The sequence below is a fragment of the Fragaria vesca genome, linkage group LG1, assembly GCF_000184155.1.
Source record: "Fragaria vesca subsp. vesca linkage group LG1, FraVesHawaii_1.0, whole genome shotgun sequence".
Classification (NCBI taxonomy): Eukaryota; Viridiplantae; Streptophyta; class Magnoliopsida; order Rosales; family Rosaceae; genus Fragaria; species Fragaria vesca.
Genome location: NC_020491.1, coordinates 4,739,128 through 4,763,650, shown reverse-complemented (window position 1 = coordinate 4,763,650; position 24,523 = coordinate 4,739,128). Strand labels below are relative to the sequence as shown.

The following is a 24,523-nucleotide window of genomic DNA, read 5'->3' as shown; positions in this document are numbered from 1 at the left end:
TGAAAGCCAAATTTTATAAAACTGAAATTTTGCTCGGAAAACCAAATGACCAACGGCAAGAGAGTTTCACTGATAAACGATATACTTGCATTTAAGGATCTTCATTTATTTACACATATATGCATTTACAGAAGGGGGACTTTGCATCCGAGAAACAAAAAGATAAAGAAACGAAATCTAACAACTGACCTCAACAATGGCTAATTAGCAGCAGAGCCTGTGATTGTAATTCAAGTCAAGTATAATGGGACCGCTGTTCAGTCAATCTCACAGCACAAAAGAGAAGCCCCATCTCAAAATAGTTTACTACGGTGAAAACCTGTACTTTTTCATCCTTCTACCAGTCATCAAACCATTCTGGAATGTCAAGTTCGTCTTCATCGTCTGACAGAGAACCTTGGGGAACACTATACTCATCTGAGTGACTTTCCAGATGTTGAGTTATGCGAGAGGTGATCTCCGGAGGAACAGGAAAACTACAGTCCTTAATCCCTTTCCAATCGATACCATTAAACCAGGGATGACTTTTAACAGAATCAGAACCTTGGCTTCCAAGTCTGGTGTTTTCATCGACCACGAGTAACTGACCACATTATTCACAAAATTAGAAGAATGTGTAATATATCTTACATATATATAATTTTATAGGAAAGTCGATCCAAAGATTTCTGCAATACCTTGGTGATGAGATCAACAACTTCGGGGCTAAAAGTTTGAGGAAGATTAAGCTGTCCCTTCGCAATCTTTGTAAATGTATCAAGCTCACTTACTCTCCATGACCCAAAAGGCAACTCACCTTGTAGCATGAAATATATCAAGACTCCCAATGCCCACCTGATATATCCAAACAAATTTTCTTTCAGCTTCTTGTTCTAAAAACTTCCCAAAAAATCAAAACTAGTTACTTCTATAGCATGAATGTATTATCACACTATTTCTAGGATAAACATGGCATGTATCATCTAAGTTACATAATTACCAGTCAGCTGGGAAACCATGGCCTATTCCCTGAACTACCTCTGGAGCTAAAAAGTCTGCCGTTCCACAAATTGTATATGTTCTTTGGCCTGATAACTTTTTCCCGAATCTGAAGTCTACAAGCTACAATACAGGAAATCAGTAATAATTAAGGATAGTTTCTTTCAATTCTCTCCATCAATCTCCAGCTATAATCTAGATACCATGAACAAATTTAGACTGAAAAGCACTACACCGACCTGTAAATGTCCTGTGTGGTCCAACATTAAAGCATCAGGAGACAAGCCTCTGTAGAGAACGTCATTCTGGAATTCAAAATTAAACAGAAAAGACAAAGATGCAAAAGAGAGATGTTACGAGCATAATCAAGAGTTGAAGAAAAAAGCGGTGGAAATAAGCTACTTGCAGGCATCAGACCTTGTGGAGATCCTCCAAAGCAATAATTAGAGAGGCTGTACAAAATTGGGCAGATGTTTCATCAAGGGGTGTGCGTAGTATTGAGGCCAATGGACAAGCAATGCATGTATTGAGCAGTATTGCAGCATGTGTCTGATCAACACAGGTGGACAGAACCTGTGGCACACAAGCTGAAGGGCTTATGCTCTTGATTAGATCCTTCTCTTTTAGTACTTGTGCTTCTTTTCCAAACTTTCTGACCTTCTGCCTTGAAAACCTTTTCAAACTAAGCAAATTTTCTGAAAGGCAATCAACATAAACAAGACACATATTCGTCAGTTTGAAAAGGTTTGAAAATACTGCATCTAATTCCTTGTAGTATATGTAATCAACTTTCTTTCTCGTTGTCTAACCAAAAACAACTTTGTTTCTCTTTAACAGAGGACATAGAAACTGTTCACCAGATGAACGGCATCGTAATTCAATAGAAATTCTTCTCCCCGCCCGAAAGAAGGAAAAAGAATTCCCAGTTTAACATGAACTTCCATCAAGTAGGTAGAAGACCAGGTAACCAAAAGAATGGATAAATAATCATCATGAAACAAAATAAAACCAACCTGGATCTTTTAAAAGAACAAGCCCAATCTCACTGCAGTCGGTGGAATACAGACACCTCCTCCACTCCTGGACAAGAAAGACATAACGTCCAATTAGTTGATATGAGAATCCAATTACACTTTTACTTTTGGAAATATGACCACAAGTGGACACTACACCATACCAAATCAGCAAGCTGAACTTTAGTAAGAGTAGAGACATCAATACTTTTAGCAGGTTCCGTTAAAGTTTCCGAGGATTGATCTCTTGATCTGTACAACAAGGGTTAGAAGATTACATCAATAAATAATATCAGAGCTATGCAACAATATTGAGTTGTCAAAAACAACATGAAGAATTATAATTGAAAACTGATACCATCAGAGAGCTCCAAATTGAACCATGGAGTTCAAAATAGAAGACAGATTTAAAACCTATGAACTGAGATTTTCTGAGAATACAACATACTGCTGATCATCCTGATTAAGCTTTGTTAAAGGGCCAATGACTGAATCAAATCTTTCCTTTGTCAAAACAGCGCAAACAACATCCCCCACAGCAACTGCACTAAACAAATCAATATGTTCACCAAGAAGTGTCCATTCGCCAAAGTAGCTTCCTTCTGTCTTCTCCACTATAATCTCTTTACCACTCTGATGATCATCTTTTTGATCATCAGACATGAGACTGCAGACGACTGGATTACTGACTGAATTTGCGTCAAATGTAATCCTCACTTTTCCCTTCTGAATTATGTACAATGCCAGTAGGCCTTCATTCTGCAAATACATGTTAAGTATCTGTAAGATAAAGACAACAGAGAAAATGGACATCCTTAATGAAGCAAGCATACCTCATTGACAATTGTTTGCCCATCTGAGAATGAAACCTCAGAGAGAGAATCAGCAATATGGCTGAGCTGTAAGATTGTCAACCTGGATAAAAGATCCACTGATCGAAGCAACTTCAAATATGACAAATTAGAAAACTCTGACATTAGAATTCCACGGAAGTCTTCTCTTTTCAAAGCCCAGAGAGTTCCAGTTGTCACAGCACGAACGGATGCCTGGAGTGGTTTGTTATACCTGCAGTATTGTAATGTGAGATACAAAGATTAAGGAAAGCCAAAATCCAATCCATCAAGCTATTATGTCTCCCATTTTGTTAGGCACCATAACTAAAAAGATAAAAAATAAAAAGACAAAAGCGCAGATAGAAATTTGAAACCTTAAATTCCTACACCTGTTGAACATCACGCATTGTCAATTTACATAGCTGTGATAGTTTTCAGCTTAACAGATAGAAGAAAAATAGGAATAATTGACTCACATTAGTGCAAGTTCTCCAAAGGATGAAAGTTTGTCAGCCGTATATCGTTGCAGAACCCTCGGAACCTCTCCATTGTTTTCTTCCTGTCACAATTGTATCCAGTCAGCACAAATTGTTGAACCTCATGAATTAATTATCCAAATGAAGCAGTCAGAAGAAGATATATTTGAAACCTGGATCGCCGACACCTCAAATTCTCCATTGCCAACAACATAAAAGCAGTCACCTTCACCACCCTACAAAATATAGCAACTGTTAGAATTACTAATTCCACACTAAAGTTGAACTTCCTCATCTAATCTACTAGTAGCAAAGGCTATGTTTTTGGTTATGCGTAATCCAAGGACACCAAGTTGAAAATCAATGTTCTTTTTAACAGGGGTACTTTTGTCCTACATCACATATGTAATAGTTATGCTAGGCTTACATAAGGTTCCTGCTTATAAGAACCACTGTGAGAATGATTTTAAAATTCCACTTCCTACATTGTATATACATTTACTATTGCTGATATTGTTGAAGCATTTCAAGTAAATGAATCTACATTCAAAATTGATAGCGTATAATATGTTAATCCTTTCCAAATTGTTGGTTTCACAAGGCTACTACACTACATACGAAAACTAACCTGTCTAACAACAATGTCCCCAGGCTGGACCTCAACCCTTTGCATGCAATCCAACAAAACATGACACTGAGAGTCTGTAAGTTTCCTGAAGAGGAAATGATCATGTAAAGCTCGCTCAATTTGTGCCTGACATAAACCATTCTTCAAATAAGAACTCATGACTAGAGAAATTTGCTATTTATTTCCTATCATACAAAACTATGATGAAAGAGAAAGCAAGAAGGATAAGAAATTGAGTAGTACTTCTTCCTCCCAGGTTTTTCTGTGGGCTGGAGATGGAGGAACCCAAACTTGTCCGTTTTCTAGAGAATTTTCAATCACACGCAGACGTGCCTTTGATAAATCATGTCTTATGCGAGGGTTCCTTGAGTTCCAGCCAATGGTTGACGGAGATTCTGATCCTGTAATCTCTACAACTTGAGGAACGGGTGACCGTAAAAAAGAAGGCTGTACCGATTGACCCACAGCAGTCTATGGAAATAAGATATTATCAGTTCGAAGTTTAACAAAAAATATAAAACCATTATGTTATGGACAGCAAGTCCTCTTACAGCAGTTAGCCCATCTACATGCACCACGATCACTGTAATATCATCTGTACGGGTCTCATACTGCAGCCAAAGTTTATAAGATTCGGCAACAATTGCAGCACAAGCATCACGTGGATCTTTATATTTTGCAACCTATAAAATATAATAGCAGAATTAAGAAAACTAAAATAAAAATACAAGGGATCTTACAAGAATTAATAAAATTACTATAATGATAACAAAGTAAATAACTCTATGTGCAGGGATGGAATACTTGTTAAGAGAAAATTTAAAAACTATTGTAACATTTAAACCCAAAGAGCCGGTCACCTCACAATTTATGAAAGGGGGTAAAACAGTTATGGACGATCGAAATAGTGTTTACATCACATGCATATTTTATTCTATTTTTGCATTAGCTGACCAATTAGTGATAAGTGTGTTTGAAGCTGATCATCATCTTATCAAGTTCTTTCATATAAGCATCAGAGGTGGGTTCAGCAGAGCTCTAGTTCTTTATAATTACTCTAAGAAACTGATATAACAGGGTTGCAATAGCAAACCTACGCCCCAGGAGTGACTGTCAGTTAACATAGCGTAGGATGAGCCGCCATGGATATGGAAAATATAAGGTACATACAAACTTAAAAACACTGGAACCTATCTTCAACTTTTGTTTTGTTGTGATTCTTAAATTCAGTACATATTGCATAGTTCTATTTTCCATATCCAAAATATCAAAGGTTCAGCAGAGAGGCATACTTATTAATGACTACTTTTCAATTTGTGTTGAACATCAGATAAACTACATAACGGACAACTGCTATAACGAACAACTGCTATATCCACCGACAAAGTAGAAAACAACCGAACAAAAGATTTGGCCAAATAACTTGCAACAAAAACTAATGAATCAAACATATAACTGGCACAGATTCTATACTTTGATATGCAACAAAGTAGGAGCGAGATACCTTACCATATCAACCACGGTTTGGCTAGACATAAACTCAAACACTCCATCACTAGCAAGCACGAAAAAAGGATGATTCTGAGTAAGCTCCAAAACCACAATCTCAGGGTTGGCAACAACTCCAATAGACTCAGCAATCGAATCACCAATACTCCTCGTAAAAGCAGTCCCAGGATACATCCCATTCGGTATCCACAGCCTCGGTGGATCACCATCATCACCTTCCTCAGTCCCCCAGCACTGCACATCCGGATTCTTCAGCCCTTCAATCTGATCCAATGTAAGCACTCTCGCACCGCAAAGCTTAACCCTCTCAAGCTCATCCACTCTAAACGGCGTCTGATCAATCGAAAGATCCACAGCCACAAGCTCCTCCCCTCTCCTCTCCGCTATAACCGCCCTGGAATCCCCCGAATTGGCAATGTACATCTTCCTACCTCTAACCAACACAGTAATCGCGGTCGTCCCACTCATGCTATCATCAACACTCTCATCCTCATGCAGCTGAGTATTCGTCGCAATAAACGCCGAGTGACAAGCCTCCACAGCATCCACCTGAAACTTCCCATTCCTAAGCAAATTCTCACACAACTTCCTCTTCACAAACTGTGAACACTCAGCTCCAAACTCTCCATGCCCATCGAAAACCCCGAAAAAATGATCATCCGGGTTGGTCCCAAACGGAGTGTGAATACAAAAACTGTCCTGATTAGCCTTATCAAGAGCATCAGGGTAAAACCCCCTTTGAGACAAATAAGAGTATCTCAACTCGTACCCTCCAGAAGGTACCTTCACCGTTCTGCACCCATTTGGAGGTAGAAACTGTGCCGAAACCCTCGACAGCCTAGTAATCCCCATCTCAGCATCTCTGCTGTAGTTACTCCCATTGAACTGATCCAAACCCACGCCGTCTTCTTCTTCCGAGTTGGGTGAGAAAACCGGGATCTCAATACTCCCCGCATTCCGGGCCTCCTCTTTCCTTCTTGCATCTCTCGAACTTGTACTACTACTCACCGCTCCAATACACACCCTCGAATACACGCAACCCATCACTCAAAACCCAAATTGAGCTCCGATTACGTTAGCGCCGAATCGAACCGAGCTCATTATCACTAAAACATAACATAAAGCTGATAAAGCCTTATCTACTTCTTCCGGAGCTTCCTCCGGGGGAAACTACGGTTTTCAGGAATGAAGCGAGACTGACCCACTAGAGCATAATAATTTCATGGACTGAAAAACGGTTGGATAGCTGACGCAAAAAGCAGATTTGAGAGTGACTACGTCTCCCAAAACAATTACGAAATAATAATAGGAGTAAACTGTGTAAGGTAAAGTGTGGAGTGTATAAGGAAAATGTGAAGTTCGGGGAGGTTGGAGGAGAGAAAGCGCAGGATGTGGTGGTGGTGTAGCTTGGTTGTTACTGCGGAGTTTTTTTTTTTTTTTTTTTGGGGTATAAGGTGCTTTGCCTTTGCTTGGGGTCTGAGTTTGGGATCGGGAGCGCGTGGGGACGACAGCAGGGAGTGGTGGGGGGTGACGGCGTCGTTTTGTGGATTAGGCTTTTCTGAGCTTTCTCTTCACCTCTGAGTCTGTGTCAGTGGGGGTCTTCAGCTTTTGTGGACAGCCGCTCGTGCGACAAGCTGTGAGGGGTCGTTTTTTAGGAGGGGTCTCAGATGTGTACGGGGTTATTATGTTAGGTATTGTTATTAACACACTTATTTTTACTATTAACATACTTTATTTATTTTTTTATCTATATATTTTTATTTTATTTATAAACTTATCACTTGAATTTGATTGATGATTGGTTCTCATTATATAAAATAAGTGTGTTAATAGCACCACCCATTATGTTTGGTGAAATTGGGTAATTGATTTTAACTTTGATTTTTGATTTGGTTGGATATGAAATTTTAATTCTACATGATCTTGTATTTGATTTTCGAAATCCTCCATTTGGAGAATGAGATAGCCAACAAATCATATCTCAAAGTTATTTGAAATTTTATCCATGAGGTCGACAAGTTCTTTGATATCTTGTATTCAATTTTTAATTTCAATTTTGTATAATTACATAATAAACGTATCAGTATTTATAAGTTGAATGAAGAATTTACTCTGAAGAAAAAAAAATTTAAGATGAGAATTGAAGTGTTGACGTTGAACGAACGTGCATGGATGAAAAGTTGGCGGGAAAATTTAATGTCTCGTTCCGTTCCGTACCGTATAACCGTATGTATATATGTACAAATAACTCTTCAATTTTGAGTTTCACAACTGTAGTTTGACAAGGTTAACTCGGTTTTACTGTCCAATCAAAATTATTATGGATTGATGACGAAATCTTGCTTTCGTGGCTCTTGGTCATTATAGTTGTTTAACCCTAAATCTTCTTGATCATCATCACTCATTTGTATTCTTCATTATCCTTGATGTATAGTCCTTCTCATTTCCAAATGAACAGATGTACATACGGGTCATCACTTTCAATTTCACCCTTTCTTTACTTGTAACTTTTATGAAATTATCGTATCCTCTAATAACACGTAAGTTCTAATACATCATGAAAATGACTAGCAAAGTAACGATCAATTTCATCCTTTAATTTCATCTCTTTTGCCTTTCCATGCAATGATTCAATTACATAAGCTTTATCAAAGGAGTGCGTGCATGACTGTTTCATCTTCAAACACGAACAAGAGAGCCGCCCACGTTCACTCGTAATCACATTACTTTCCCTATAGTGGTCCTTTTCCTCATTTGAAACGGAAATCATGATCGACGTGCCCTAGCTTGGCCTTGATCGTCCTCCATAGCTTTGCTAGCTTCTAATTCTTTTCTGTTTCTGGGTTTAAATATCGTACACGTCTTTCTTCCACAGCCTTGCGCTTTAAACTTTTGGAGCTCTTGATGAACAACTATGATAGAAAAGAAAGACTTGAAAAATGGAGGAAGCTTTTAAAACATGAGCATGCATATATGATCATTTTCTTCTCTTATGGTGGGAACAACCCAGAAAAGGGATATGCATCGTTGTTTCAAGCCCCCTTTCTAAATAAAGAAATGGATAAGTGCAAGATGAATGAGTGAGCTTATAACATGTGGTTTGCATATTAGTGTTCTGTGTGACCGAAATTATGACGCTATCGATCGTTCTCATCTCCCACTGATATCCCAATCAAGGTTAACTTCAATTTTAATAGAGGAGATTGGATTTGATTTGATTTCATGATAGGAGGATGAAATATTCAGTAACTTCGATGTTGAATTGTTGCGTGATTCAGAAATGTATTGTTGATGTCATTGAGTTATAAGTTATAACAAGTCAATATGACTCATTCTCAAATAAAAATCTATGGGAAAAAAAATAAAAATTGACGGGCATAAAAGTTGTTTGATGTTCAATTGTGACGTGATTCATAAATGTATTGTTGATGTAAATTGTCTTACAATCCAATCTTGACTCATTCTCAAATTAAAACATATATGGGAAATATGTTGACGAAAAACTTTTGTATGCGTGTAAATACACGATACAATATTAACTGTTTATAACAATTCATATGTTTGACCACTCATGTTTCTATATTATGTCCTATAATTTTGATAATTCACATGTATGTGTAGATACACGACGTGTACTGAAGATACTCTGCGACACAAGCAAACAACTTTTACAGCACATGTCACTTAAGTCTTTCTTTTTGTGTTATGAATCACATTTTGGTAACGTCATAACACATAAACGATAAAACCTAGTATATGAAGTACGTTGCAAACGATGCTCATTCTACGTGAAAGATTATAAAATTTTCGAACAAGTGATAACAAAGAGAAAATATTAGACCGAGATAGTGGGAGGTAGGGAGCTAGATCAATCAAGTCAAGCTGGATACGGCACTTGATTGATCAAACTTGCCACCACTCTTCTGCGCATGGGAAGGTTGCGCAGGCCGCCGCACAAGACTCATAACTTCATGAGGCTGAGGTGATCAGAGCCGTGACTCGTGAGCCCTTGGTCTCATTTCTTTCCGCAATCTCCACATCAGCTATCTGGAGACAGGCCAACCCCACAGTCTTCATAGTCCATACTGTGCCAACTTTCATGGCCACCGCCACCGCGCCACGAACCAGTTGAGTAGCCACCTAAGCCAATCGGAGAAATATTACTATAGCCAATCATGCAAATAGCATATGGGTTGGTTAGCCGGCCTTCGAGTCTGTGACCCTTTTTATTGCTTTTCATAAATGGCTAGAGAAGAGGGGAGGGACCTCCATGACTCCATTATTATGGTACTAAGATTGCAACAATATGCCAAAGAAGTAAGGACCAAAACCCTAACATGACATTACCCTGTGTTCCATGACTTCCATCAAAGGAATATTTTTGCTCCAAGTCCCTTCATTATCAGACTTTGGATCGATTTTCATATCATATAGTCATTATGTAGGTTGACACTTCTGCATTGTACAACTTGTCTGTCTCTGTTGGAAATATGTAATTTAATGAATTGGATTGTGATATATGAAACATATTTGTAAGTATATTATATTTAAACTGACTACATATATCAATCAATGTGAGCAATGATTTTTACGGTTTTTTTTTTTTCCGTATAAAGAAAATACAAACAAACAAAGATTTAAACCATGAAATCAAAATTGAAGGAGGTAACTAAAAACAGAGCAGAATGACCGATATCAACAAAATGAAGTTGTTTCTTTAGATCCAAATATTGAACAAGTAGTCATATTTCACAGTGAAGGAGAGGACATTCAGGCACCAAGTGGGTTCTTTTGAATGTTTTTCCGCTGATCCAATTTGTGGGAGGCATCTCTCCCATGTTTCTCATCTCCTCCTTGTTTGTATCAACACCAAATTCGATCCCTGATCTAGACCGCAACAATTTACTTCCTGATGTCGGCGTTGACGTGGCCCCTATGGTTGTTTCTAAGCCGGTGCGCATCTTCGATTCTTTCCGCTTCCCTTTCGAGCCTTTCAGTTTCTTTACCACCTTCAACAACAACTTGGTCGCCCATCCCTTCTTGTTTGCTTTCTTTTCAATGTTCTCCGATGTAGCATTATGATCCTCCATTGTTATCTTATCTTTCACAAATCTGTATGACTGCTTTAGCTATCTGTGCGGAATGAAGGCTTCAACCATTGGACTAGTACTTGTATAAAGAAAAAACTAAGATCTTCTCCAATAGGACTAGGAAAACTAATTTCTAATCAACAAAAGAAACTAATCCCTCTGGTTTTTGTAAATTGCGAAAAACAAATCCAAATGGGAAACTAACTTGGATCAGGCCAGAGGTAATGTCTTCCACTTCACTAACCATTCCAAACTTAAATGGTCATAGACAACTGAAATGTTACAACGTGTCTAACGTAAGTCGAACTCATAAAGGAGAGACTGATGTCACTAGACCAAATGGTACTGAACGAACGAGTACGATGCCCTTTTGAATTGAGCATGCCTTTTTGCCTTTTTAATTATTTTCATAATAAAAATAAGTTAATTAATGCCACCGTTGTTATATTTGGACAATTGTACTCCTCCCTTTCCGTTTCCCCTGCTCCTCCCATTTCCAGCAAAAAGAAAAGTAATAAAACCCACTAACTGGGCCCCCGGCCCAAAACCCGAAAACCCAACACAAGCTTCTGAAAGAATCTAAAACCAACCGAATGGAATCGAATACTCAATCGTCCTTGATTGCTGATTGCTCTAGTTCCACTCCATTTGGGGCATCCCTTTATTCTTATTCCAACCTTCTCCTTCCTTCCACAAAACGACAAAATTACAGAGGCGGCAGCAGCCCAGTCACTCACAGCCTCTCAGGCACAGAGAGACATGGTGAGGCTAATCCCTATGGCGGCGTCCTCCATCCGACCTTCTCTCTCCTCCTTGAGGTTCGCCGGCGCTTCCCGCCCCGGCGCCCTCTCCCTCGCCGCCTTATCCCCGCCGCGGCGGCTCTCCTTCTTCCACCTCGCCAGCGGTAAGCTTCACTCTCTCTTAAACCCTAGGTCTTGAGCTGGATTCGGCTCTAGAATTGCTCAATTCGATTTGGTTTTTGTGATGGAGTAGTCCGATTAGTGTTGGATTAGTAAGAAACTAGTTGATTATAGTTTGAATACGGAGCTCAGAGCGGTTTGGATTATAGAGATAGTAGTGAAGGTTTTAGCTTGTTCATGAAGGAAGATGACAATGTGTGTGGATTGTGTAGTGTGAGAGATGGTTGTTGAGGTTGATGAGTTTGGAATTGTTTTTAACAGGTGTTTCGCAGTCGCAGTCGTTTGGTTTTAAAGCTTCGAAGTTGTTGAGGAGTGATGGTAAGACCATGGGGGTGGTTGCGAATGCAGCACAAGCGAGTACAACAGCTTCGCCGGAGAATGTGCTAGAGTGGGTCAAGCAGGACAAACGGAGGCTTCTCCATGTTGTATACCGCGTCGGGGATTTGGACAGGACCATAAAGTATGTCTCTCTATCTCTCTAATGCAGCCTGCGTTTCTCTGAATTGATGTGTCATCTATTTTTGTGATTATGAAAGGAGGAAATAGAGAGTTTTATACAAGTTGTGTTTTGACTGCAGATTCTACACCGAGTGCCTGGGAATGAAATTGCTGCGGAAACGTGACATACCAGAGGAAAGATATACAAATGCTTTTCTTGGATATGGGCCAGAGGATTCCCATTTCGTCATCGAACTCACTTACAGTAAGCAATCTATAGCTATTTTCATTACCGTTTTCAAATTATAAATTCTGAGGCGTTGGAGCTCAAGAAAACCTGCTGGTGAATTACTTTACTGAGCACTTGTCCTGATACACAGTCAATTTTTGGCACTTTCAGATTATGGGGTAGACAAGTATGATATCGGAACTGCTTTCGGTCATTTTGGTGTTGCTGTTGAGGATGTAAGTCCCTATTCTATTCTAATATATGACTTCTTCTGTTGCTGTTACAGTTTTTGCAGCCTGTTCTGGATTGCTCTTAATGGGTGACGTTCTGTTACTTAATGTATGTGTTTATGTTGTTAGGTTGCTAAGACTGTGGAACTAGTAAAAGCTAAGGGAGGCAAGGTAACCCGAGAACCTGGTCCAGTGAAAGGTGGAAATACAGTAATAGCTTTTGTTGAAGATCCTGATGGTTATAAGTTTGAACTCTTGGAAAGAGGTCCTACACCTGAACCCTTGTGTCAAGTTATGCTTCGTGTAGGTGATCTTGATCGTTCCATAGCTTTTTATGAGAAGGTGAGAATTGTTTTGGGCAGAATATGTTTTGCTTTTGTATCTTTGTTTTGGAAGTCATTTGTTACTTCACAGTTCTTAATATCCTTTTTGCCATCTAGGCTTTTGGCATGGAGCTTCTTCGCAAGAGAGATAATCCAGAGTACAAGGTAACTTACATTTCCTCCTAAATGGCTAAACCGACATATCACCTTTTGTACTCTTATATTGCGGAAGACGTTAGAATCATGTTGTAGATGAGAAAACCTGGTTTATGATGCCTCATTCATTGAAGAAATTTAAGTATGAGATCTTAAAATGAGAATCTTGATTTTGGGATTGGTGATTATATCTTGATGACATACTTTTGTTCTGCTCATTACTTCTAGTATACTATAGCAATGCTCGGGTATGGCCCTGAAGACAAAAATGCTGTTCTGGAGTTGACATACAACTATGGGGTCACTGAATACAACAAAGGAAATGCTTATGCGCAGGTAGAACCTAAACCCTTTTCTTCAATCTGTTATGAACAAGATATTGCTTTCTGATATGTGTAATTTCTTTTTTTATTGCATGTTATAGTTGGGATAATATTTTGTTATTCGGTGCCTTTGCTTGTTTCTGGTACAGTTTTGCTATATGTGGTTTTGTGGCTTAAGTACTAATCTTGTAGAGTGATTTTGTTATTTTGCACAGATAGCGGTAGGCACAGATGATGTCTATAAAACTGCTGAAGCAATTAAACTCTGCGGAGGCAAGATTACCCGGGAACCTGGGCCATTACCTGGTCTTAACACAAAGATCACTGCTTGCTTGGACCCTGATGGTTGGAAGTCGGTATGAGTCATGCCTTTCTTGGTTTTTGTTAGTTAAAGATAGCGATCAAGAATCAGTAGCAGATTATACATTTTTATAACATATTGAGTGCACATAACTAATCCTTGCCAAAATGCTGTAAACGCAGTACAACTAAGGAATTGGCCCGCCTACTTGGACAGTTGGACCAAACTTAGTTTATAGGTGGCTATTGTCCTGCCTGATTTACAATGTCTGATACATCTCTCTCATTTTGCAGGTTTTTGTGGATAATGTTGATTTCCTAAAGGAATTGGAGTGAGCGAGAGAAACTTACTGGTATGAAGACTGTGTCATTGATGTTGAAAGCGCGGGCTACAGCTATTCTCCTATAGAATGTATTAAATCCCCTTTTGTAGATAAAATTATAATTAAATTTCAATAACCAGTGTAACAAATATTTATCTCATAATTAGTTTTGCAGCCTCATAGTTTAGTTTGAAAAATTACAGTCGTTTTCTTTGTAATCATTTGTTGTGGTTCAGTTGATCTGTTTATGTGATATATAGCAAGAAAAGTGGAGACATTGTTGGTTCAGCAAAGTGCAATCTCGCAAAGAAGAATAATTTCTAATTGATCATGAAAAGCATGTAAGAGAGGTTTATTCATGAAAATATGCCTCCAACACAAAATTCATTGTGCCTAATATTTTGCACTTTGTGCTCTTGCTCGTGTTTTGTTGTGTCGATGGGACAAGATGTTCGGTCTTTCTTCACTTAATGTAAATGTTAAACATCTTTAAATTTTAGAGACTCAAAAGTCAAGACTTCATGAGTCGCGTCATGTAAGACATTAAACTCGAAGATTGAACACACTATATATAGCTGTTCAAGTCTTAATCATGAAACCTTTGAACCAAATTATTATTTATATTTTATAATAATGTAGAGAAAAAAAAATCAGGCCATCATTGAGACAAAATCATTTAAATGTTTTTTTATAAAAATTTTCAAAAATAGAAAATAAAAAGATTTTAAATGACCCAAAGTTCAACCCTAGCTTTAAACACCATTTACAGTCCAGAATGGCGCGTCCTCCAAAGAAATTCCAGAAGAGCGACCGAGCCATGAACACGGAAGAGAAGAAAGAGAAGAAGAGCGAACAACCTGATCATCAAGATGAGCAGAAACAGCAGCAGAAAAATAAGAAACGCAAGCAGGTTTTCCCCTACGGCAACTACAGAGCCTACTACGGCTATCGTGTAATCCTCCAACTCCACCATTTATTATTATTATTTTTTAATTTAATCTCAATTATAGTGTTCTTGCTGCTCTGAGAGCTCATGCGATTCGGTGAGAGCTGGAAATTCTGATATCTGTTTAGGCAATTTGTTATATTGTGGCTGATTTAGCCAAGTGTGCTTAGTGTTTGGTTGAATTAGGGATTAGGTACATCTAATTTGACACTAGGGCCATCGGATTTGAATATTGTTGTGGTATTGTTTGGTGTTTCAGCTTGGTCAAGATACGGAGGAAGATCCTAGATTGAAGGTTTTCAAGAAGGAGTGGTTTCAAGGCAAGGACTGTCTCGACATTGGCTGCAATGCTGGGATCATGACTATTGAAATCGGTAGTTATTCTTTAGTGAATATTTTGATAGAATTCGGTTAAGGCTCTTTTAGTAATTGGAGAATATCTCTTTTGTTTTGTATATAATTGTAGTGTGTGTGTGTCTGTGTTGTTCTTTTTTTTCTTTTTTCTTTTCGTAGAGTGATATTAACAGTATTCCATGTCTACAGCCAAAAAGTTTTGCTGCAGGAGCATTCTCGGAGTTGACATTGATCCTGGTGAGTTTCTATTTCTGAAGCTCCTATATGTCTGTGAGGTTTGAAAGAGTTTGAAATGTTTCACGTCAATCTCTGTTAAATATAGTCAGCATTTTGGTCCAAATGCACAGTGTTTGTTAAGCTCTTGCCTGCATGAGAGATATAAGATGCACTGATGTATAATTCATGGTTTGCTTTATGTTTCAGATCGAGTTAGGGATGCATACTGGCACCTCAATAAACTAATGAGAATGAAGAAAGCTAAAACGACACCAGGAAATGCTTCCAAGATGGAGGTTGGTGAGAGTGCAAATGGGTCAGATTGCAACATTGAAGGTTCACCAAATGAAGAGACAAAGGATAGCCCAAAAAATTCCTCTACAGAAGAGACAAAGCTATGTGACATAGTCTCTTTCCGAAATGAAGATTTTGTTAATAGTCAAGATCCACCAAATAAGCAGTATGACACCATTCTATGGTAAGCTACTCTGATTTTTGATAATCTCTTGTAAGATTTCATTCGTACCATTTAATGTTGGAACTTTACCTGATGTGTAGGCATTCAACTCTATGTATGAACAAGTGTGATGGGTCTCTTACCCCCATATTTTGTTAAAAGTTACAACTACAACCAATCATTTTACCAAAACTCCCTAATAACTGAACAGGATTACCAAATAAGAAGACTGTATACTGTAGATCTTAGGGAACACAGCTCCAAATATTAAGGTCTCAGAACACCATTCAATTTTGAAATATCAAAGTTCTAAAGTTTCAGTTGTTAGCAGTTATATTTATCCATGTATCCTCCAAGAGTTCAAGTTTTCACCCTATTCACCAAGCAATAGTTTGGTTGCCTTTGGCGGATTGCATACTACTTGTAGCAGTCTTAAGATAAGGATCTTATTGTAACCTATGGTGTACTGTCTTTACAAACCTTTATCAATAGCTATTTTTATTATACTAGTGGAATGTGAGTTGATTTAATCTTGTAGCTCAGAATTGCGATTGTGTATGTTCATGTCGTAGTAATTACAAACTCTAATCTGCTGGTTCAATGTTTCTTAGCTTATTGTGTTCCTTTGTTTGCTAATATTTGTCTCCTGACTTTCAGTTTGAGTGTGACAAAATGGATTCATCTGAATTGGGGTGATGATGGCTTGCTTACACTATTTTCTAAGATATGGAGACTACTTCGTCCGGTAATTGTCATGTCTAAACATGCATCTCTTTCCTTTATTCCTTTTTTTTTTTTTTTTTCTCTGCTATAAAACAACGATGCAAGTTTTAGCCAAATGTTATCTTATTTTCTATGATTGTGCTGACCTTTAGAAAAATTTGAGTAATTCTTTTCCTTCCGAACAGGGTGGCATTCTTGTGCTGGAACCTCAACCCTGGAAGTCTTATGATAAAAATCACAAAGTCTCTGAGGTATCTTTCTGTCCTATAATTATTCATTTTATGGGTTTTCAAGAAGCAACTCTGTACCAAGCTCTTACAGCTCTTAAAGACTGTCAGATCTCTGCTTTATGTCTAATGTATTTGGTATTTTCTCTCACACTTTGCAGACAGCAAGAGCCAATTATCAAAATCTTATATTCCATCCACAGCTGTTTCAGGATATACTTCTGGATAATGTATGTTTCTTACATTTTTATTAAAATTCAAATTTGGAATGGTTTGCCAAATAGGGCATGTGTTTTAACTATTGGAATATCTGATATTTAACATGATTACAGATTGGATTCAGAACAGTGGAAGACATCACTTCTGTATCGGGCAGCAAATCTGGATTCGACAGACCAATTTTAGTGTTCCATAAATGACCCACCGGTGAAGCTTTCATTGGAGCAGGGATTCTTTTGCAAGCTCATTTACTTTACTGAGACAATGTAGCTCCAGAGATGCACTTTTGTTGAATGAACAAAGAGATCAGGAAAACCTTGGAAAGCATTGAAGGAATGGGAATGCTTGACACTGCATTCATTTTGGGTATCCATTCTAATTCTTCATGGGTTTGTTGTGCTGCACAGCTTTGAGGTTGGGATTTTGTAAATGGGTTCATGCTCCATTGTCTCAGGCAAATGGATTCATGCTCCCAACTGTAAATGTCAATGATAATTCAGTGGTTTGAATTCTTAGACCAAAGTTTTAAATGTATTTATGTTTCATGACATCTTCATCTTAGTCACCGTAGAAACCCAGTTGCTGCTTAATATGAAGTACTGAACACCAAAACATTAGCTCCAGCTGAAAGTCAGCTTCAAATGCTCAACTCCAAACTTCAAGCAACATCAAATGATTTCGAACAATACATGGTACATAAAATCTGCGCAGCATTCATTTTACATAACATAGAACTTCGGCGGTAGCTGTAATATCATATATGAACACTGAAGATTGTGCTTCTCCATGTTCTCAACCTTGTCATTTATTCATTCATGAATACATGTAGCAAAAGCAAAACCCTATCTATGTGATACAAAGCCAAATGCCCAAGACAATCAAAGCCGTACCGAACAGAGCCAAACCCAAGTGGGTCTGTTCCCCCAACAGCAACCCGAAAACGGCGGTGGCGGCGAACGTGGTGGCATTGGTGACGGGGACGGCGAGGGAGATCGGGGTGTGGCTGAGGATGGCGAAGAAGGTGGCGGAGGCGGAGAGGTTGACGAAGAAGGGGATCGTGTACTGCCAGATTGAGAGGAGCTTCAGCCAGCTTTTCAGGGAAGTGAGGAGCTTATTGCCGTGGGCTGTGTTCTGCTGCGATGAAGAGGACTTGAGGGCTTGGTCCCATAGGAGGGCGCCACGTCGCATTAGGGCGTTGGTGGCGCCCCAGACTAGCCCCACCCCGATCATCTTCTCTACGTCTCCCACCATTTTTGGGTTTCAATGATCCGATCTCTCTCTCTGTCTCCTTTTTTTGGACGTATTATCTGTGTCTCCGAGTGTCTAGTTCTCTTTGAAGTAAAACATAACGACGACGTTTTAGCTAACTTAAACGACTCCGTTTTAGCTATGGGAGTTGTTCTTTTTTCCTAGAGTGATATTAACAATTGTACATTTCTACAGTCAAGAAAGTTTTGCTGCCGGAGCATTCTCGGAGTTGGCATTGATCACGGTGAGTTTCTGTTTCTTATGTTCATAGATGTCTGCGAGATAGTCAGCGTCTTGGTCCATGTGTACACGGTTTGTTAAAGGTCTTGCCTGCATTACCCTGCATAAGAGATATAAGATGCACTGATGTAGCATTCATTGTTTGCTTTAAGTTTCAGATCGAGTTCAGGATGCATACTGGCACATCCAAAAACTTATAAGAATCAAGAAAGCTAAAACAACACCAGAAATGTTCCAAATGGGCCACATTGCAGTTTTAGCCAATTGTACATGAGGACTCGAAAGTTAAATCTTTCAACAGAAATAAGAAGTTGGTATATCCTTCCTAATCCTGATCTGCTCTATGGAGTCTTAGACAATTGTATGTCCGATAATGATCATAGAAGCATTACCAATCACTTGTGCTTTCCAAGGAAGGTGAGGATGAGCTCATTGACCTGGTCAGGCAATTGTTCTTGAACAAAATGAGTTCCTTCAGGGAGAGATACAATCTCCAAATTGGGGACAAACTCTTTCAACTTTCCACTGTTTATGTAATCTGCCATCCCTGGAAATTTGCATGAATAATCCTTGTTTCCCATTATACACAGCACCGGAACTTTAACAGTTGGATCAGTGGTTATGCCCAAATCTTCTTTAATCACCCTGTCAATATGTAAAACAATGTTAAGAAAATCATGAGTACTTGCAACTTTGATTTGTCTGGTTTAGGAGGTGTCAAACTACTTTCAAATGCTAGGTTTGCTCATTTCATATCAATGTTGTTAGTTTGTTACTTTGTTACCTAAACCTAAACTTTTATTGTAATCAATTTCCATGAGTTTATTAATAAAACAACTACTTACTCAATTGAAGATCTATGATCAAATGCATCGCATTACCTATATGGAACTCGCAGCGCAGTTCGGAAACCTGATTTTTCGTACAACTTGCCATATGCTTCAAGATCTTCCTCAGTGAACCATGGGGGAAGAGGTGTAGACGAGTCCACCAAGTCCATGATCTCCTGGTTTTCCGCAGCTATTGGTAGTTCACTTCTCGAGAAAAGGATCTAAACATTCCGAACAACTGTTTTTGCATCAAGGCGTCCAAAATCAGCTTCTGCGCGGCCAGGTTCCTAAACAGAGGCCAAACTTTCATTACAAGCAACTGAAGCAAATCATGGTGGTGCACATATAGTTAACTTCTTAGTGGCAAATGGAAGTCAAAATCATAGGTAGCGTATGCTGCATGCTGTACGCATTAACAAATATAGCTCAGAAAGTCAAGATGATAGAGTTGAATTTGGTTAAGGTGACCTCATTACACAGCACAGCAATTTAGCCATGAAACTTACTTGGCTCAAGCAGTAATATTCAAACCTAAAAAGCACATACAACCAACCCTGAATTTGATAACCAGTTCCATTGAATGAGATCAGATTAGATTTTCTCTGTTGAATGGAACTGACTCAACTTTTCTAAGGGAAATGAAAGCAAACTCTTAGAGGTTTAGGGTTGGTTTCATGTCTATATTTGCTTGACCCTATCACAGGCTCAACATATGGATGACGACTTTTGGTGCCGGAGTATTAATACTCAGGAGTACTATAAATCTTTAAGTGCAAGATGAATGCCTCAGATTTTCAGCCAAAGATTCAGGTCTCTTACATTGCCCATTTGGGAAAGTGAAGCTGCATCATACATAACAAATCCGCAAATGTTTCAAAGACTGCAAATGGAGGATGATGGAGCACTAGGAAATAGTGGCATGGCAGATAGTACGGAGATGTTAAAGAATAAGAAATGAAAATGAAACCCCCAAACCCAAACCACAACCATATATTTAGCTTTATATTGAGAATGAGATTCTCCATGTCTGGCATGTTCAAGGCCTGCTCTATACTCCACAACAATACATCCAATGCACTTAGTAACAATATTCAATAAAACCACTTGATGAGAATCGACAATTTTTGCAGGCATTATACAGGTTGTGGGTACCATAAATTATTTACTAGATGCACTAAGCGTTTACATAGCAATTGAATCCACAGATTTTTCATGATTTCTTGCAACATCATTTTGAAATTCAGAACTATAGTTTACATAACAACAGTGAACAAGTGAATCCCTACCTGCCATCTGTTGATGTAAAAACCTTCAGGGAGGGATTTATCATATTGGGGACGACTTGTTGGTGGTGTGTATGGAACTCCCAATTTTACAACTCCCGAGACCCTTTCTGGGTGCAGAAGGGCAAACAAGTATGCCGGCCGGCCTCCAAAATCTTTTCTAATGAGGAAAACCTGTGTAAAATACATGCCCCCATATCAATTTATTAGCACTGTGTTTGAACACATCATATGATGACATGTTTCAGCCTTGCTACAGATGCCTTCATCACACAAAAACTACAGTATATGCATTTCTACTCTTATATCACACAAAAGTATGCAGCTTTACGGAAGCAAGTAGCTTAAATTCATACTATCAATCATAAAAATTAGAACTTTAAATGGGCTTCAATGTTCATAACCAAAACATCAAATAAAGCAACCATGTTCACGACTTCATATCCCATTTCTTCCCCAAAGACAAAGTACAGTTAATCACAAAACAAAAGAAAGAAGTAAACTTGGTACTGTAAATTCTCAATCACCTTGGGAATGGCTAGAGCATCGAGAATTCCAATGAGGTCATCGATGAGGTCGTGGAAGGTGGTCTTCTCCGGTTCGGGTGGCGGGTCGGAGAGTCCGTACCCGCGGAAATCGGGAGCAATGGCCCGGTACCCGGCGTTGGCTACGGCGGTCATCTGGTGGCGCCACGAGTACCATATTTCTGGGAATCCGTGCAGGAACACGACCACATTGGAACCTGAAAAAAAAAAAAAACAGAAAAAACCGAAGTGTTCGGTCAAGAATGACTAAGGTGGAAAGAGACAGTACTTTTGATTGCATGGTTTCCCGGGATATGTTCTGACCTGTTCCAATGTCGGCGACAGTGAAGGTTCAGGCCATGTACGGTTATGTACTTGTGCTGAATCTGGTCCATTACAACGTTGAATGAAGTCTTCGGGGGACACAGAGGCTTAACGTCAGCAATGTTCTGAAAATAAAAAAAATAAACAAAAAATAAAAAATATATAAGCGAAATGGGCCTCTGCGGGCTAGGCGGAGCCGAGCTGAGTCTAGGCGGAAGGAGGTGATGTGGGCCTAAACAGTCTGGGCCGCCACCTTTTTTAGAAGAAAAAAATAAAAAATCCTAAACCGGAGTCTCTCACAAGCACGTAAGAGAGATCGCTTCCTCAAGTCTTCTGATGAGATTTTAATTGGTGGGTGTCAGTTCGTGTTGTTTCGCGCTTAAATTTTCATTCTCGGTGAGATTTTGCATATAGATTTTGCGCTCAAATATGGGGATTGGGTTGAGCAATCAGAGATATTTGAGGGATTGAGCTCCAGGTAAGCTTCTGATTTGGTTAATTGATTGAAGGTTGAGTCTCAGCAAATTATTTAGGTTTTTAATTGGCTCTGCTTATCGATATTGTTTCTGGGTTTTCGTATGTGTAGCTATTTCATATTGGGTTACAATTCTGTCGCCCTACAAACTTGATATCTCTCTCAAGATCAATGACAACTGAAGTGGGGAGGCAGAATGTGAGCAGCTGCAAATAAAAGGTTAATGACAACTGCGATTTTTTTGTTTCTGTAAATCACTTTGTTTCTTGATTTATTCTTTACAATTTTTTAGTGCTCTTTTTCCAGGACTTCTCTAAACACTCATGTGCTCTCAGGACTCAGCAAAGATCAAATTGAAGGTGGGATAGGTGAAGCAAGGTACTTCCTTGAACTGTTGCTGCTCATTTTTTCTAACAAGCTATATCTTTCGCTCTAGGTTGCTAAACTACAAGCTTTACTGTGTGGTCTGGTTTTTGAATCTGATTTAAGTCCATATTCTGTAGCAGATACCAAATTGTTAACGTGTCCAGTGAGCAGGACACGAAAACAAAATGCACATAAATTCCTTTCATCGTCCTGATCGCCCCCTCTATTCTTCCTCTTTCATTCACACCTCACATAGACTAGTTTTTCCTTATTGTAACTATTTTTTCCTTATTGTACAAGGAAATAATTGCTTACTGTTTCCCTGTGGGAACTCCCTTATGGTATAAGGAAATAACTGTTTACTAGTCCTATTCCTTTTTGGATAAACACAAGCATCCTATTCTATAAATGGGCACAGTAAGGAGTGATTGTTCATTCATTCATTTCATTGCGTTCAATATAAACAAGAGCGAAACCAATTCTCTCTGAAGCTCTCATTTACAATTTTTTTTTTTTTACTATTATAAACATGACCAGGAAGAAACATAGAATGAACGACAAAGACCTGGATGAGGTAGAGGACTGGTGCTTTGTTTGCAAAGATGGTGGAGCATTGAGGGTGTGTGACTACCGAGGCTGCACCAAAGTCTACCACGCCAAATGTGTGCACAAGACTAATTCTTTTCTCAAAACCAAGAAGCGATGGGTTTGTGATCACCACTCTTGTTCAGTGTGCCACTCCCAAATCGAAATCAGCTTCTCTTGCCTTCTCTGCACATATTCGGTGTGTGACAATTGCCGCAAAAGTAATGATAGCTCTGAGTTTGCGGTGGTAAGAGGGAAGGAGAATGTAGGGCTCTGTGTGGATTGTCTAGAGCTTGTTAGGTTTGCGGAGAATGCGGAGTGTGATAGAGATGGAGATAAGTTAGACTTTGAGGATCCGGAGACATTCGAATATGGATTCAAAGAGTGTTGGGAGATCCTCAAGGAAAAGGATGGATTGACTTTAAATGATATATATGACGAAAGAAGAGAGATGATACATGATGAGGAAATTTCATTGAAAGAACTTCTGATGCAGAGACTAAACAAGCAAAAATCAGATTTTGATTCTAAGGAAAAGCCTGAGAATGTGGTTAGTCTTGGTTCTCATATGAATGCAGAAAGTGGGATACACAAGGAAGATGGTGATGAAACTACACAAATAGATCATGTGTTATGCAAACACAATAAGCGAAAATTGATCTTAGATTGTGAGACATCATCTGAATCTGAGAAAAAGGAGCCACATGTAGAGAATGGGATGAGTGAGGATTATGAAGATAATATTCCATTGAAAGATCGTCTCGCGCGCAGAATACTCAAGAAGCCAAAGTTGGTAATCCCACATTATGTGAAACCTTTTGTTTCTGTGGAAAAGGAGCCACATGTGGAGAATAGTCTTAGTGAGGATGATGAAGATATAACGCTGAAAGATTGTCTCGCCCGCAGATTACCCAAGAAGCCAAAATTGGTGATCCCATCTTATGTGAAACCTTTTGTTTCTGAGGAAAAGAAGAAAGTGATGTATCATTATTGCACTAGGAATGCCAAAGAAAGTTGTTTTGCATCAGTAGTTGTTAGCAATATGAAGCTTGTCTACTTACGGAGGAGCTTAGTGGAGGAGTTGATGTCAACACAACCTGATAACTGGGAAAGAAAGGTAGTGGGAAGCTATGTAAGAGTGGAAAATGACCTTGATGACTATTTCCAGGGAAATTCTTCATACCAACTTACACAAGTGAAAGGCATAACTAGGAAACAGAACAGTGGAGAAATTCTTCTTCACCTGCTTGCTAGAGATGTTCTCATTTCCTCACTATCAGATTGCGACTTTACTGAGGAAGAATGTAGGAATTTGCAAGAAATGGTAGAGAATCATTTGGTGAGGAGACCTACTGTTGTTGAGATTGAACACAAAGCGAGACAACTGCATGAGGATATTAAGAAAGACTGGATTGAGAGAGAGTTCCTCAGGTTAGAGACTTGCATTCGTTCAGAAACAAATCAATATGGATGGATCAGCACAGGGTTATCAAAGTATATAGAACTACGTGAAATGCTGAAGCAAACATTAGAACAGGGAAAACTCTTGCACGAGGAGCCACAAATCATTACAGACGTCTTGAGTTTGAGTGACTTATGACTAGTTTGATATGTATCAATATGTGTCATCATTTTATTCATGAAGCTAGCTTTGTATACCAGATCAATAAACAAAGAACAGTTCACATAATCAAGAGAAGCATACATTCTATTTGGAAATTGTCTCTAGCTACTTCA

The 24,523-nt window shown here is 38.8% G+C and overlaps 5 protein-coding genes and 1 pseudogene across 6 annotated transcripts; 3 read left to right on the top strand and 3 right to left on the bottom strand.

Moving 5' to 3' along the window:
- Positions 1 to 70: 70 nt before the first annotated feature.
- LOC101300959 (protein phosphatase 2C and cyclic nucleotide-binding/kinase domain-containing protein-like) lies at positions 71 to 6,481 on the bottom strand. The gene is made up of 15 exons (XM_004288834.1): positions 5,438 to 6,481; positions 4,480 to 4,611; positions 4,172 to 4,399; positions 3,929 to 4,054; positions 3,474 to 3,536; positions 3,301 to 3,383; positions 2,825 to 3,056; positions 2,440 to 2,750; positions 2,156 to 2,243; positions 1,992 to 2,058; positions 1,396 to 1,673; positions 1,218 to 1,283; positions 980 to 1,101; positions 678 to 834; positions 71 to 583 (listed from the first exon to the last, which is right to left on the bottom strand). The coding sequence occupies exons 1-15, from the start codon at positions 6,479 to 6,481 to the stop codon at positions 338 to 340; spliced, it is 3,243 nt and encodes a 1,080-aa protein (XP_004288882.1). The 3' UTR covers positions 71 to 337.
- A 4,805-nt stretch (positions 6,482 to 11,286) lies between these two features.
- LOC101314019 (probable lactoylglutathione lyase, chloroplast-like) lies at positions 11,287 to 14,096 on the top strand. Its single transcript, XM_004287402.1, has 9 exons — positions 11,287 to 11,345; positions 11,668 to 11,907; positions 12,026 to 12,150; positions 12,286 to 12,350; positions 12,474 to 12,686; positions 12,785 to 12,832; positions 13,052 to 13,159; positions 13,362 to 13,502; positions 13,741 to 14,096. The coding sequence occupies exons 1-9, from the start codon at positions 11,287 to 11,289 to the stop codon at positions 13,780 to 13,782; spliced, it is 1,041 nt and encodes a 346-aa protein (XP_004287450.1). The 3' UTR covers positions 13,783 to 14,096.
- A 448-nt stretch (positions 14,097 to 14,544) lies between these two features.
- Positions 14,545 to 17,458, top strand: LOC101300672 (probable RNA methyltransferase At5g51130-like). The gene is made up of 8 exons (XM_004288833.1): positions 14,545 to 14,721; positions 14,975 to 15,089; positions 15,259 to 15,306; positions 15,493 to 15,763; positions 16,400 to 16,487; positions 16,651 to 16,716; positions 16,854 to 16,922; positions 17,025 to 17,458. The coding sequence occupies exons 1-8, from the start codon at positions 14,545 to 14,547 to the stop codon at positions 17,109 to 17,111; spliced, it is 921 nt and encodes a 306-aa protein (XP_004288881.1). The 3' UTR covers positions 17,112 to 17,458.
- A 60-nt stretch (positions 17,459 to 17,518) lies between these two features.
- Positions 17,519 to 18,228, bottom strand: LOC101313734 (transmembrane protein 234 homolog). The gene has a single exon (XM_004287401.1). The coding sequence runs from the start codon at positions 18,160 to 18,162 to the stop codon at positions 17,758 to 17,760; it is 405 nt and encodes a 134-aa protein (XP_004287449.1). The 5' UTR covers positions 18,163 to 18,228; the 3' UTR covers positions 17,519 to 17,757.
- Positions 18,229 to 18,630: 402 nt separating this feature from the next.
- On the bottom strand, positions 18,631 to 21,431 carry LOC101313447 (annotated as a pseudogene). The gene is made up of 5 exons (XR_183688.1): positions 21,361 to 21,431; positions 21,040 to 21,254; positions 20,516 to 20,686; positions 19,281 to 19,516; positions 18,631 to 19,044 (listed from the first exon to the last, which is right to left on the bottom strand). The product of XR_183688.1 is annotated as a bifunctional epoxide hydrolase 2-like (transcript).
- A 329-nt stretch (positions 21,432 to 21,760) lies between these two features.
- LOC101313151 lies at positions 21,761 to 24,450 on the top strand. The gene is made up of 4 exons (XM_004287400.1): positions 21,761 to 21,838; positions 21,947 to 22,054; positions 22,142 to 22,213; positions 22,739 to 24,450. The coding sequence occupies exon 4, from the start codon at positions 22,752 to 22,754 to the stop codon at positions 24,384 to 24,386; it is 1,635 nt and encodes a 544-aa protein (XP_004287448.1). The 5' UTR covers positions 21,761 to 21,838; positions 21,947 to 22,054; positions 22,142 to 22,213; positions 22,739 to 22,751; the 3' UTR covers positions 24,387 to 24,450.
- The last annotated feature ends 73 nt before the right edge of the window (positions 24,451 to 24,523 follow it).